At 39.6% G+C, this 12,143-nt stretch overlaps 1 protein-coding gene across 2 annotated transcripts; it reads right to left on the reverse strand.

Moving 5' to 3' along the window:
* Window positions 1-5,062: 5,062 nt before the first annotated feature.
* Window positions 5,063-7,245, reverse strand: LOC137707552 (uncharacterized). Of its 2 annotated transcripts, XM_068446445.1 has the most exons (4): window positions 7,041-7,245; window positions 6,856-6,955; window positions 5,799-6,150; window positions 5,063-5,495 (listed from the first exon to the last, which is right to left on the reverse strand). In XM_068446445.1, the coding sequence occupies exons 1-4, from the start codon at window positions 7,139-7,141 to the stop codon at window positions 5,485-5,487; spliced, it is 564 nt and encodes a 187-aa protein (XP_068302546.1). In that variant the 5' UTR covers window positions 7,142-7,245; the 3' UTR covers window positions 5,063-5,484. The 2 variants fall into 2 exon arrangements, with proteins under 2 accessions (XP_068302546.1, XP_068302545.1); XM_068446444.1 differs by lacking the exon at window positions 5,063-5,495 and having other exon boundaries at window positions 5,728-6,150.
* Between the last annotated feature and the right edge of the window lie 4,898 nt (window positions 7,246-12,143).

The following is a 12,143-nucleotide window of genomic DNA, read 5'->3' on the forward strand; positions in this document are numbered from 1 at the left end:
AGGGTAGAGAAGGAAACTGGGACATCAATAAGAAGCTTAAGAACAGATCAAGGAGGGGAGTTTACTTCACACGAATTTACAAACTTTTGCCAAGAGAATGGAGTTCATAGGCAATTAACTGCAGCATATACCCCCCAACAGAACGGTGTAGCAGAACGAAAGAATCGCACCATCATGAACATGGTGCGAAGTATGTTGTCAACCAAGCAAGTTCCAAAAACTTTCTGGCCAGAAGGAGTTAACTGGGCAGTGCATGTGTTGAATCGATGCCCCATTCTTGCCGTGAAGAACAAGACACCTGAGGAGGCATGGAATGGACACAAACCATCCGTGGACCATTTCAGAATCTTTGGGTGCATTGCTCATGCTCACATACCTGACAATAAAATAGTGAAGCTCGATGCCAAGAGCTATAAATGTGTATTGCTTGGGGTGAGTGAAGAGTCTAAAGCTTATCGATTATTTGATCCTGTCTCACAGAAAATAATCATAAGCCGGGATGTAGTGTTCGAAGAAGACAAGCAGTGGGTTTGGGATGACAATCACAAGGAAGTCATTATGGCAGATCTCGAATGGGATATTGATGAAGAAAATGGCACTGAGATGACAAGTAATCCTGAGGCTGAAAGTAATGAAGAAATTGAAACCGAATCTGATCATGGTGGATCAGTAGTTGAAGAAGACAGCCAAGTTGATGAAGTCTCACCTTTCACAAGACGAACTCGAAGACCACCAACTTGGATAAGGGACTACGAAACAGGTCAGGGCCTATCCGATGAGGAGAATGAGGGTATGGCTCAATTGGCACTATTTACTGATCAAGATCCCACAACCTTTGAAGAAGCAGTGACATCTGAAATATGGAGACAGGCCATGGATCAAGAAATACAGGCAATCGAGAAGAACAGTACGTGGGAATTAGTCAAGCTACCACCTGGAGGGAAAACTATCGGAGTAAAATGGGTATTCAAGACGAAACTTAATGAGAATGGAGAAGTAGATAAACATAAAGCTCGACTAGTTGCTAAAGGTTATTGCCAACAATATGGGATTGACTATGCAGAAGTCTTCGCACCAGTTGCTCGTCTAGACACCATTCGCATGGTAATCTCGCTTGCAGCGCAAAAGAACTGGGACATTTATCAGCTTGATGTCAAGTCCGCATTTCTGCATGGGGAGTTAGATGAGGAAGTATTTGTAGATCAACCACCTGGGTATGAACAGAAGGGGCAGGAGATGAAAGTGTATCGACTGAAGAAGGCTCTATATGGACTCAAGCAGGCTCCCCGAGCCTGGTACAGTCGTATAGAGTCGTATTTCGACAAGGAAGGATTCAACAAATGTCCTTTTGAGCACACATTATTCATCAAAACTGCAGAACAAGGTAAGATCTTGATAGTATGTCTTTACATCAATGATCTTATTTTTACTGGAAATGATAAGTTGATGTTTGAACAATTTAAGAAATCTATGATGGTGGAGTTCGACATGACCGATCTCGGAAAAATGAGATACTTTCTTGGTATTGAAGTAATACAAGGTTCTGGAGGAATCTTTATTAGTCAAAGAAAGTATGCTCAAGAGATATTGGAAAGGTTTAACATGCATCAATGCAACTCGGTACTAAATCCCATTGTTCCTGGTTTCAAACTTACAAAAGATGAAGGAGGAATAGAGGTTGATGGCACTGTTTACAAACAGATGGTAGGAAGTCTCATGTACCTAACAGCTACACGCCCTGACTTAATGTTTGTTGTAAGTAAGGTAGTGAATACCCGCTTTTTTATGGCTTACCTTCGTACCCATTTTACCCACCAAGTCCAGCTTTCTTGTTCAAGTCTTGGCTTGCTCTTTTTCCATGTGTGTTGATGGCGTATTAGCCGTTACATGGAGCGTCCAACTGAAGTTCACATGCAGACAGCAAAAAGAGTTCTCAGATATGTTAAAGGAACTACTGATTTGGGGATATTCTACAAGAAGGGAGGAACTGAGGAGTTGATTGGGTACACCGATAGTGATTATGCGGGTGATCAAGATGATAGGAAGAGCACCTCAGGTTATGTATTTATGGTGAATATGGGCGCAGTCTCTTGGTCCTCAAAGAAACAGCCAGTTGTTACTTTATCCACTACTGAGGCAGAATTCATAGCAGCAGCATCAAGTGCATGCCAGGTGGTCTGGTTAAGAAGAATTTTGGAGAGTCTTAACCATGAGCAACGGAGTCCAACAGTGGTGTATTGTGATAATATTTCGACTATCAAACTATCAAGAAATCCTGTGTTGCATGGTCGAAGCAAACATATTGATGTAAGGTTCCATTTTCTTCGAAATTTGGTCAAGGATGAAGTTTTAGAACTGGTGCATTGCTCGTCTCTGGAACAAGTTGCAGATATTTTCACGAAGCCGTTGAAGGTCGACTTGTTTCTGAAGTTGCAGGGATTACTGGGTGTTTGCAAGCTTCAGGAGTAAACTGAATAGCTGTAGTATTCAGTTTAAGGGAGGATGTTAGAATTGTTTAACACTCTAGCCGTTATCTGATAAGGATTTACAGCTAGGGTTCCTAGTTTTTAGGGTTGTTTTATCTCTTAGAACCAATAATCCCTACACTTAAGGGACGTGTTGCATGTTTCCTGTTTTAACGTAGTCTCCACCACGATCGTAGGTCCTTTGATCGTGGGAAGTAGTTGTTTCTTTTCATGTTCAAATGTAAAGGCTATTTAATAGCCATGCAGTTTGTTTTGCTTAATAAGAATTCTCCCGGTTTTGTTTTGTAAGCTCTCGAACTTTGCATTATAGCAGTCCTTTGCAAGTTTCTGGTTCCAACAGTTATTACATTACAGTGTTGGGGTAAAAAAAAAATGGTTCCTCAATTCAAGAAAAGTGGAGATGATGTTGGCAATTAAAATCCACGGTGAAGATTAACCAAGAAAATCTACACCATTCATTTTTTTTAAAACAAATAAAAAATGAATTAAATCAGAAAAATTAAAGAACCATGTTGCTGGAACGTGTGAGGAGTTGTCCATTTCCTCCAACGTGCAAATGGGAGTTGATGAAAAACAACCGACTTTCTCACCCCACTCTTCCTGTCACCCTGTCTATAAAAGGGGAGATTGACTGCAAAAGCAGGGGGAGGAATCGACAAAAAAAGACGATAGAGAAGGGCACAGTAGGAGAGGCAAAGCAAGAGAACAAAAGCAAAAGAGAAACAGAGGAAAATCTATACTCTAAATCTTTCTTTCTTTGGTTTCTCTCGGCTTTGCAGGAAAACAAAAAACACAATTTGTTTCTTCAACCTCTCCCATCCCCGCCGCTGCCGTTAATCCCATGAATTTCTTCAGGGTGGTCTAAACCACCCCGTGAAGTTCCAATCAATCTAAGTGATCGGCTCCCCGCCACTACCGTCAACTCCATGAATTTCTTGTGGGTGGTCTAAACCACCCCGTAAAGTTCCAACCAAGTCTAAGTGATCACTGCACTGCAGCAACCAAACTACAACACCGCCGCTCTTCAACCGTTGTCTCCGGCAGTCCTCCGGAAGAAGCCCAAGGGCAGTGCAATCCGCAATCCGCAATCCGAGGACGGTGAACCAAGCGATGTAGTTGGGCGCGCGGGTCCAGACCATCAACAAATACGACGTAAGAAGATGGCAGCGGTGGTCAATGTGAAGAAGTTAAAGAAGGCAAAAAAATGCAACACCAGTCATTGCGAGCCATTCCCATCCCATCGACAGTGGCGAGAATAACCCAAAGCCTTCAGAAAATGCGAAAGACATCCGAAGGCAAGAAAGCCGAGAATTTGAGGAAAGAAAAAGTCCCCAGGTCCAAGGATGCTGCGGAAGTGGCTCTAATGTTGCACTGTAAAACAGATTGCAGAAGCTCAAAAGCTCTCTGTGAAGTTCCTGCAGCCATACCCGACAGCCATGCAGTACTATTCGAGACTTGGAAAATTCAAGTCTTCAAAGAGGGGAAAGAAACCACCGACTCTGAGGGCGACCCCTTACCCACCGTCGTTCATTTATTTTCTTCCCGTGCAAATATGGGAAGTTAAAAGTAATGAAGATGAACAAAGCAATCTCCACTATGATTTCAAGGACCATATCTGCTGGGTTGTTGTATGTCTTTTGTAAAGATCCCATTAAAATTGGGACAACAAAAGAACAAAGAAAGCTACAGTAGAAAATGGAAAATAGAGAGGGAAAAGAAGAAAACGTATTGTTCATCACGTGGGTGTTGCAGCAAGCTTCGGTGGTGAAACCAAAAAAGAAAATGATGTCTTCCTACAATTAGGAAAGTCCCAGCAAAAGCATACTTAAAATAATGAGGCTATTGGCCTACGAAGAAACAAGACAAAAACCTCTGAATTACTACCTCTACGTCTTTTGTCCAAGAAATAAAAAGGATGGAATGAAGCATCACATGGATAAAAGCAACTGCGAAAAGAGCAAGGGAACAGATGCCAACGTTTTCTTTTCCCTGTCCTACTCCAATTTTGACTCAGAGTGCATTGTGCCAAGAAAGAAGCTACAGTGGAAAAATAAAAGCACACCTCCATGCCACTCATGTGGCCTTTATGAATATGGCCTCCATCAAAATTAAAATTATTCATGAAGTCTCAGATGCACGGCACCAAGACGAACTCAAATACCAAAGTATTAGTGGGTTCATCACAAATATACCCATTAATTTTACTTGACGCTTCAATAGCTTAAAGTCCTCGCCCGCACGAGCTAAAATTGCACAAGGCATCAAACGCTCCAATGGATCAAAGTCCTCGCCCGCACGAGCTAAAACTACACAAGGCATCAAATGCTCCTTGCTTGCATGAGCTGAAACTGTATAAGGCATCAAACCGAACAAATACATAAGGAACTACAAGTGACTTGAACCCTCAATGAGGGTACGTAGGCAACCTAGGGCTCTATCTAGGTGCAGTCACAAAATCAAATAAACACCCAAATCCCCAAGTTACGATTTATTCATATTGGAATCAAAGGGTATTCCTTTCCCAAAAGAAGGGTTGTAATTAATAGACGCGTAGCCTAGAATGGGTCGAACTCAAATTAATAAAACCCTCTTCAAAAAAATGGACAAGGGTGAAATTGTGTCGAGTGAATTATTTGTTTACATATTGTGTACAATTTTTGCTCAACATATAGGTTCAAATAGGCACCCAACAGGATAAGCACATGAACTAATCATTCAGATTATCCCATCATCCTTAATATATAATCCATAAATGAAAGTTTAAGCACTATGATGTTGAACATAGATCTACCAATCACAGTATGAACTGAAACTTTTTTCAACCTGATGCACCCGATGATAGATCTTGTCTCAACCTCTAATGTCACAGACAGTAGAGGTCTAACCATATAATGCACGCCATGGCTCCCCATCGTCTTTTGATTTTCTTGTTGGATTCCATGTGATCTTGTCTCTTGAAAAGGAAAGGTTCAAAGTGCTTGCTAAAAGTTCTCCAATCTCATAAAGTATCTGAAAAAGAAACCATCTATAGTTAGACGATATACATACACTCGGGAAACAGAAAGATTCATAGAGAACTAAAAGGAAGAGAAAGAAACTGAGCAAACACTAATTTTTTTCCCATTCATTTCTCAAGCAAATCATAGAAATAAAAATTACTATCATATCATGGCCTCCAAACCCAACTTGAATTCAGTCATATGTCACGACAATTCTAGGTAAACTGAATGTTGACAGTTACATTAGATAAAGTAATTTAAAAAAAGAAAAAAACCTGTATACCTGAATCTTCTTTATCAGAAATGCGTTGACCTCTTTGCCCGATAAGAACATATGTTGGCAACTTCAAAACACGGACCAACTGAAGAAAGCAAGCCAAAGGTTCATGATGAATCTGCAAGGATGGCGGTGGCTTCTGGGTTTTGGTTGCCATAGCCTTGCTTATGGCTGTTTCTGAACCAATCCCTATACCATAAAGTGAACATTTGCTTTCAAATTTTGTTGCAGATTTACTTTCCCCCTTTAGCTTGGATGACTCTAGGAAAAATGGGGCAACGACTGTAGGAACTGAGGATGAATTCCGCCCTGCTAATTGCGCTAGAACTTCATTAATAGCGCAGGCTAGTATTGGCGGTTCATAGTATTCCATAAGCAGCACAGACACCTGAAAAATACAAAATTGAAGAGAAATTTTTTATAAGGTTTCCCTAATCTGTTATCTTCAAGATATGTTACAAGATAAATACAATAGTTATTCACTCTGTCCTAGTAACTCAAGCTGTTGGAAATAGTAATAAACCGACAAACTTCAACACAATATCAGAGCTGTTGGCTCACATCCTAACAACTAAAGCATTTCAGGGCAGTGGTAGATCGATAAACTTTATGAAAAACAGAAAACTGCATAAAAAAATAATGTGGAACCTTCCACTGTTATCGTCACAGCATGAGTTCTGAACCACAAAGGAACAAAACTATTACAAAGTAATTTAATGGGTTTCAACCGCTATGGGCATAGAAACCAAACCTACACGCATTCTTTGAAAAACGCCTGCAATCAAGTCCCTTTAGACCTCACAGATCACTCACAATTCCATAACACCGAGTCGATTTTATACCCCACATGGTTTTGAAAAACCAGCATCATTTTCAATTTCAATCACACACAATCTAAACCCCAAATTGTCACAAATTTCACTTTCACCATAAAAACTAGAACACATTCCATTAGAAAATACACGAACCATTTCTCAACACCCAAATCCCACATAGAATCTAATCTATACGACACAGAATCTATACGAATACAAACCCGTTACTGGGTCCTAAACAATTCCATGAGAGAGAGAGGAAGAGAGAGAAGGGGAACCTCATATTGGCCCTGGGGATCGAGGAAGTTGTGAAGGATTCCAGAAGCTTTACAATTTTGGATTCCATAGCGCTCCAATGAAAGCTCGAAACTTTCTTCTCTGCCACAAATTGGCGCATCGACATCAATCGATATAATATGAATTTGATCTCAAACTTAAAAGGGTTGATAGGAAGAGATCTTACACAGTAGAATTGCTTGGATTTCGGCGGAAAGCAGCTGAGATGGCTTCGCCGAAGCCCTCTGAGTCTCTCAGCAGAAACACTACCTTCGAACCGACCTTCATTTTCTTTCTGCTGTTTCCCCTAACCAATATCCGGAGGAGCGCGCACTAGCAATATAGGAGGAGATCGAGTGCCGCTTTTTTTTTTTTTCTTTCTTTTTTCTCTGTTTTAATTTTTGGGGATTTTTTTTTTTTTTTTTTTGTGTGTGTGTGTGTGTGTGTGTGTGTGTGGAGTTTAAATAATAAAATCCTACCTAAAAAAAATCAGTGGCATTTGTTTTTTTTTTTTTTTTTTTTTTTTTTCTTAGTACATCGATATTTTTACACTAAAGGAAGGGGGAATTCGGCTAAACCACACAACGAGCATGTGACATCCCACATCGCCCAGGGGAGTGATCCTTATATGTATATTCTCATCACTACCTAGCACGAGGCTTTTTGGGAGCTCATTGGTTTCGGGTTCTGTAGGAACTTCGAAGTTAAGCGAGAAGGGGGCTAGAGCATTCTCAGGATGGGTAGCCCATCGGGAAGTTCTCGTCTGAGTTCCCAGAAACAAAACCGTGAGGGCGTGGTTGGGGCCCAAAGCGGACAATATCGAGCTATGGTGGTGGAGCGGGCCCGGGAAGTGATCCGCCCCGGGCCAGGATGTGACAGAGCAGCCTAATTTGGTATCGAATTCGCCATCCACGAGATTCGAATCTAAGACCTCCCACTTTCGAGTCAAGAGGAATACCGACAGACCGTAATACTAACTAGCTAAATCAATGGCATTTGTTTTTTCTTCTTTCTGGGATAAGGTTTATGACGTCAAGGTAAAATCTCGCTCTAACATTTTAAAGATTTGTCACTAATCCTTGAAGTCATAGAACCCAACTTAATTAGATTGTAGACAGAGTAGATGAAAAGAAGACTACTTTTCAATTTTAGAAAGTACAGTACGATTCAAATCTTGTTTCAAGTGGCAAATGAGTAGAACAGGCCAAATTCTCTGACAAATCAAGTGTAGAATTAATGGCACACCTCGTGATATATGCTTGATACTTGAATATTGGCTTGAGAAATTTTTTCCATATTTTCTTATTCCAAAAAATTAATGGCACACCACGTTTGAACTGATAAATATATTTTGGCCAACCTAGCTTCCTCCGTCCATTGGAGCCAACAAAGAGTACTTCGCTGTGGTGCGGTGATGAGATATGAAAGTACAGTGCTATTTAATACGTATTTTACGATCATACATACATATTTTTATTTTTTCATACAATTTCAAGGAGTAATTAAATTATACTTTTTTTTCCCCCAAAAAGCGAAAGAATTGTACACTTTTTCAAAGCAACATACAAACGTCACATATTATTTATTGATAAAATGAAAATAAGTTAGAATAGGAAATATTCAAATTTAATATAATGGCTGATGTTTTGACATAATCTCTTAAAAATTAAGACAGATGAGGTTTTGTTGAAATTGGAAGCAGCTTAGCTAGTCTGAATTCCAGGTGGTTTCAAAATTTGGATGAACTTTTTGCTAAAATTTCATATATGTAACCCTAATTTGCTAGAATCTCTTGACCATTGATCTTGTTGAACTTTTTCCACTTCAACAAATTTAACACCAGTGAATAAGAAAATCAAAAGTAATTTTACATGACTTTCCTTGGATTAATCTATCGAAACTAGTGTAAAATGAGTCAATTCATCCACCCTTTTTTCATGGTTTGGGCTACAATTAAATTCTGGAACATGTTTGTTCAATGTCGTAACTTTTGATACTTGAATATTGACTCAAAGCATTTTCTTTTCACTTTCTTATCCTGAAAAATTAACAGCAATATTGGTTCTTAAACCCTAGCCATATCCACATTATACCAACACCCCTCCAATTTTCCACACAGAGAAAATAAAAGTGGCAAGAATATAATAATCAATCCACTTGAAAAATTGCAAGAATAAGTAGGAGATCATGGAATAGCATTTCCAGACCTTAATTTTCTTAATTTCCTGCACATATAATCTGAATACAATTTTACATTATTATATATGCCTCCCACCATTCATCATCCTCCAAATACCTGCCCTACCAAAGGCTACCCAGTATAACAGCACTAAACGGGTGACACCAACAATTAAAAAAGTTCAATTTACAAATTATCAAATGAATATTAGAGTACCCTTATATATGAAGTAATGCTACGGCCATAATTTACAATTTTACTACCATTTTCTGTTTTTTTTTTTTTTTGTTCTTTTTTCTATAAGCTAGTTTCCCTTACTCAATCTTATATGCATGAAGAAACAGGCAGAAGTCAGAAGATGTTGAGTTACTAGTTTGAGTTGAATAATAAGGACTGCTATTATCACTGTCTATGCTGCCGTTGCCATCTCTGACGTGATCGCTCTCTGATTCTGGCGGTCCTGGCTTGAAAATAAGTAGTCCGTGCTAGGCCTAGGCACGGGACGGGCTGGGCCTAATTTTGAAGGAACAAGAGCTTAAACGAAACAGGCTGGGCCGGGCCGGGTCCATGGTTCCCTTTTTTTTTTCTTTTTTTTTTTTTGTTTGGGAAAAAACAATTATTGTTTTGTTTAATTTGCTCCAGCAAGTTGCTCATCATATTGTTTGCTTAATTTGCTGTTTATCATTTTGTTTGCTCTCTACCTATATCACTATCGACATATTTGGAAAAAAAGAGAGGTAGAGGATGTGCTGATTACTGATTTACTATAGCCGAATCTTAGTAATATATTAGATAAAGAAAAAGATATATCCACTTGGTGAATCTGGTAGAACACATTCTTGAATGGTTGAAATCATCATTCATTAGCCAAGCTAGGTTTGTGATGACATAAGCAATACGATCATACCATCTTAAAAAAATCTGTTAACACTAAACTATGATAGTAAGTTGAAACAATATTGCAACAATTGCACATTTGCACATATTGTAGCAATATTGTAGTAATTGCACAGATTCTATGATTCTACCACGGCACTACCAACGTCCAAAATAACAACATATCCAAATTCCGAGAGTCCAAAATAACAATATTACATGACATTGTCCAAAATAACAATATTACATGACATAACAAGCTTCGACCTCGCCTTGCAAGAGAGAGAAAGCCCTATACTATTTTGCGTATTAAAACACTGGATGAAACCCACACACTAAAATCTGACTATGAGCAAATAAAATCAACCAGGTTCACTATCCCACCTATGGCAAGCTTACTTGATTGGAATTGGGTTAGTGAAGAATAGAATGAATTTGGTTGTTTAGATATGGGATAAACTACCCCCAGGTCATATTTGGTTTTGATACACATTACACACAGAATATGTTACGCATTGGAATGATACACATTACACACACATAAGACACACTATATAGCAGAACATCTTCCTCAACCAATAACAGAACATCTTCCATATAATAGAACATCTTCCTCAACCAATTATATATACAAGTATCAAAGTATCCTTTCCTCAAGAAAAAGAGGACTGCAACAATATGAGTATGCAAAACTTCGCAAATCTACGGGTAAAATTTCAAAATAAGTGCTTGAAAATTAGAGAGACAGACAAAAACTCCATAACTCCACGAAATTTCCAAAAACAGGGGACAACCCTTTTGACAAAACTGAATTTTGGGGTTTTTCTTGTTCACCTCAGATATCAATACTTGAAAGAATAACCCTACTAACTATTAAGATGCGCATACAATTCAATCAAAACTCAAACCAATATATCATATATATCAAATATTTCCAAGTAATCAGCTAGATAATCAAACCCAAATAAAAAAAACTAAAAATATAGAGAATACTGAGAGGAAAAAAGAAATAGGAGAAAAAATATCACCTTTCTTGGCCAGCAGTGTCCCAAATCTGAGCCTTGATGAGCTTGGAATCAATGGTCAAAGTCTTGGTGGCAAACTCGACGCCGATGGTAGAATTGGACTCCAAATTAAACTCGTTCTTGGTGAACCTAGAAAACAGGTTCGACTTTCCCACCCCAGAAAGTCTTGGTTACGCAGATGGTAGCCTTGACGCCAATGGTAAACAGTAGTCATCGAGGGAGTAGAGGCTCGAGGGAGTGACGGTGGAGACTGGAGAGGTGGGGCGTGGGAGTGAGAGAGTGAGTAGCAGGGTGCGTGTGCTTGTCTGTGTTTGTGGCTGGCCAGAGTCGTGTTGGAGAAGGTGGATGGAGGAGTGGCGTCGCGGATTCGAGAAAGCTGAGAGGGTTGGGGACTGGGGAGTGTTGGAGAGATCGAGATTCGAGAGTTAATGAGATTGATTCACTGAAGTCTGAAACTGATTTGGATTTTGGAAACCTAGGTTACAAATTAACGGTTCAGATTGAATGATAGGTTATCATTCAATCTCCACCGTTGATTATAATTAGAAACGGTCCGGGGCCTCGTTTTTCTAAGGTTTAGGAACTTGCCCGCCCCGTTTGTTCCCAAAAAAAAAAAGGACCCGGTCCGTACTCGCCCCGTACCTACACTAGCCGCCCCTGCCCGCGATTCCTCTACTCGTTTGCCCACCCCTAGCCCGTGCCCTGTCCCAAAAGCCAATTGTGCCCATCCTAGAAAGCTTGCACCGGTTCCATGTTCTCCAGCACGATCTGATTCCCCGTGAATTTCCACTACTAATTCTTGACATGAATCAACATAATCCCATCTATGCTGATCCACATTTCGGGGTCTTTTGAGCTGGACGTTGAACTCTCCACGACAATGTCATGCTCTTTTCTATTCTCATCAAACATCACTCTTGTGGCAAACACTTTTTCTTTTTTCTAGTATAAAAGTGCCTCCACAAGGGCTAGTTTGGATTTTGTTCCCTTGTATACCTTTTTCTTTTCTTCCTTTGTCTTTTTCCGCCCCTTCTCTTTGCCTTTGGCATAAAAACTGTAAGAGCTTTCAATTATATCATCTAGTTTAGCATATGACTGAAGGGCTTGAATTACGTCTTCATGCTTCAGGACCTCCTTTTCAAACATTAGAGCTGTTCGAAAGTGCTTGAAAGACAAAGGTACAAACCTTAGTAAGACGATAGCCATATCA

Source organism: Pyrus communis, chromosome 11, assembly GCF_963583255.1.
Source record: "Pyrus communis chromosome 11, drPyrComm1.1, whole genome shotgun sequence".
Lineage (NCBI taxonomy): Eukaryota > Viridiplantae > Streptophyta > Magnoliopsida > Rosales > Rosaceae > Pyrus > Pyrus communis.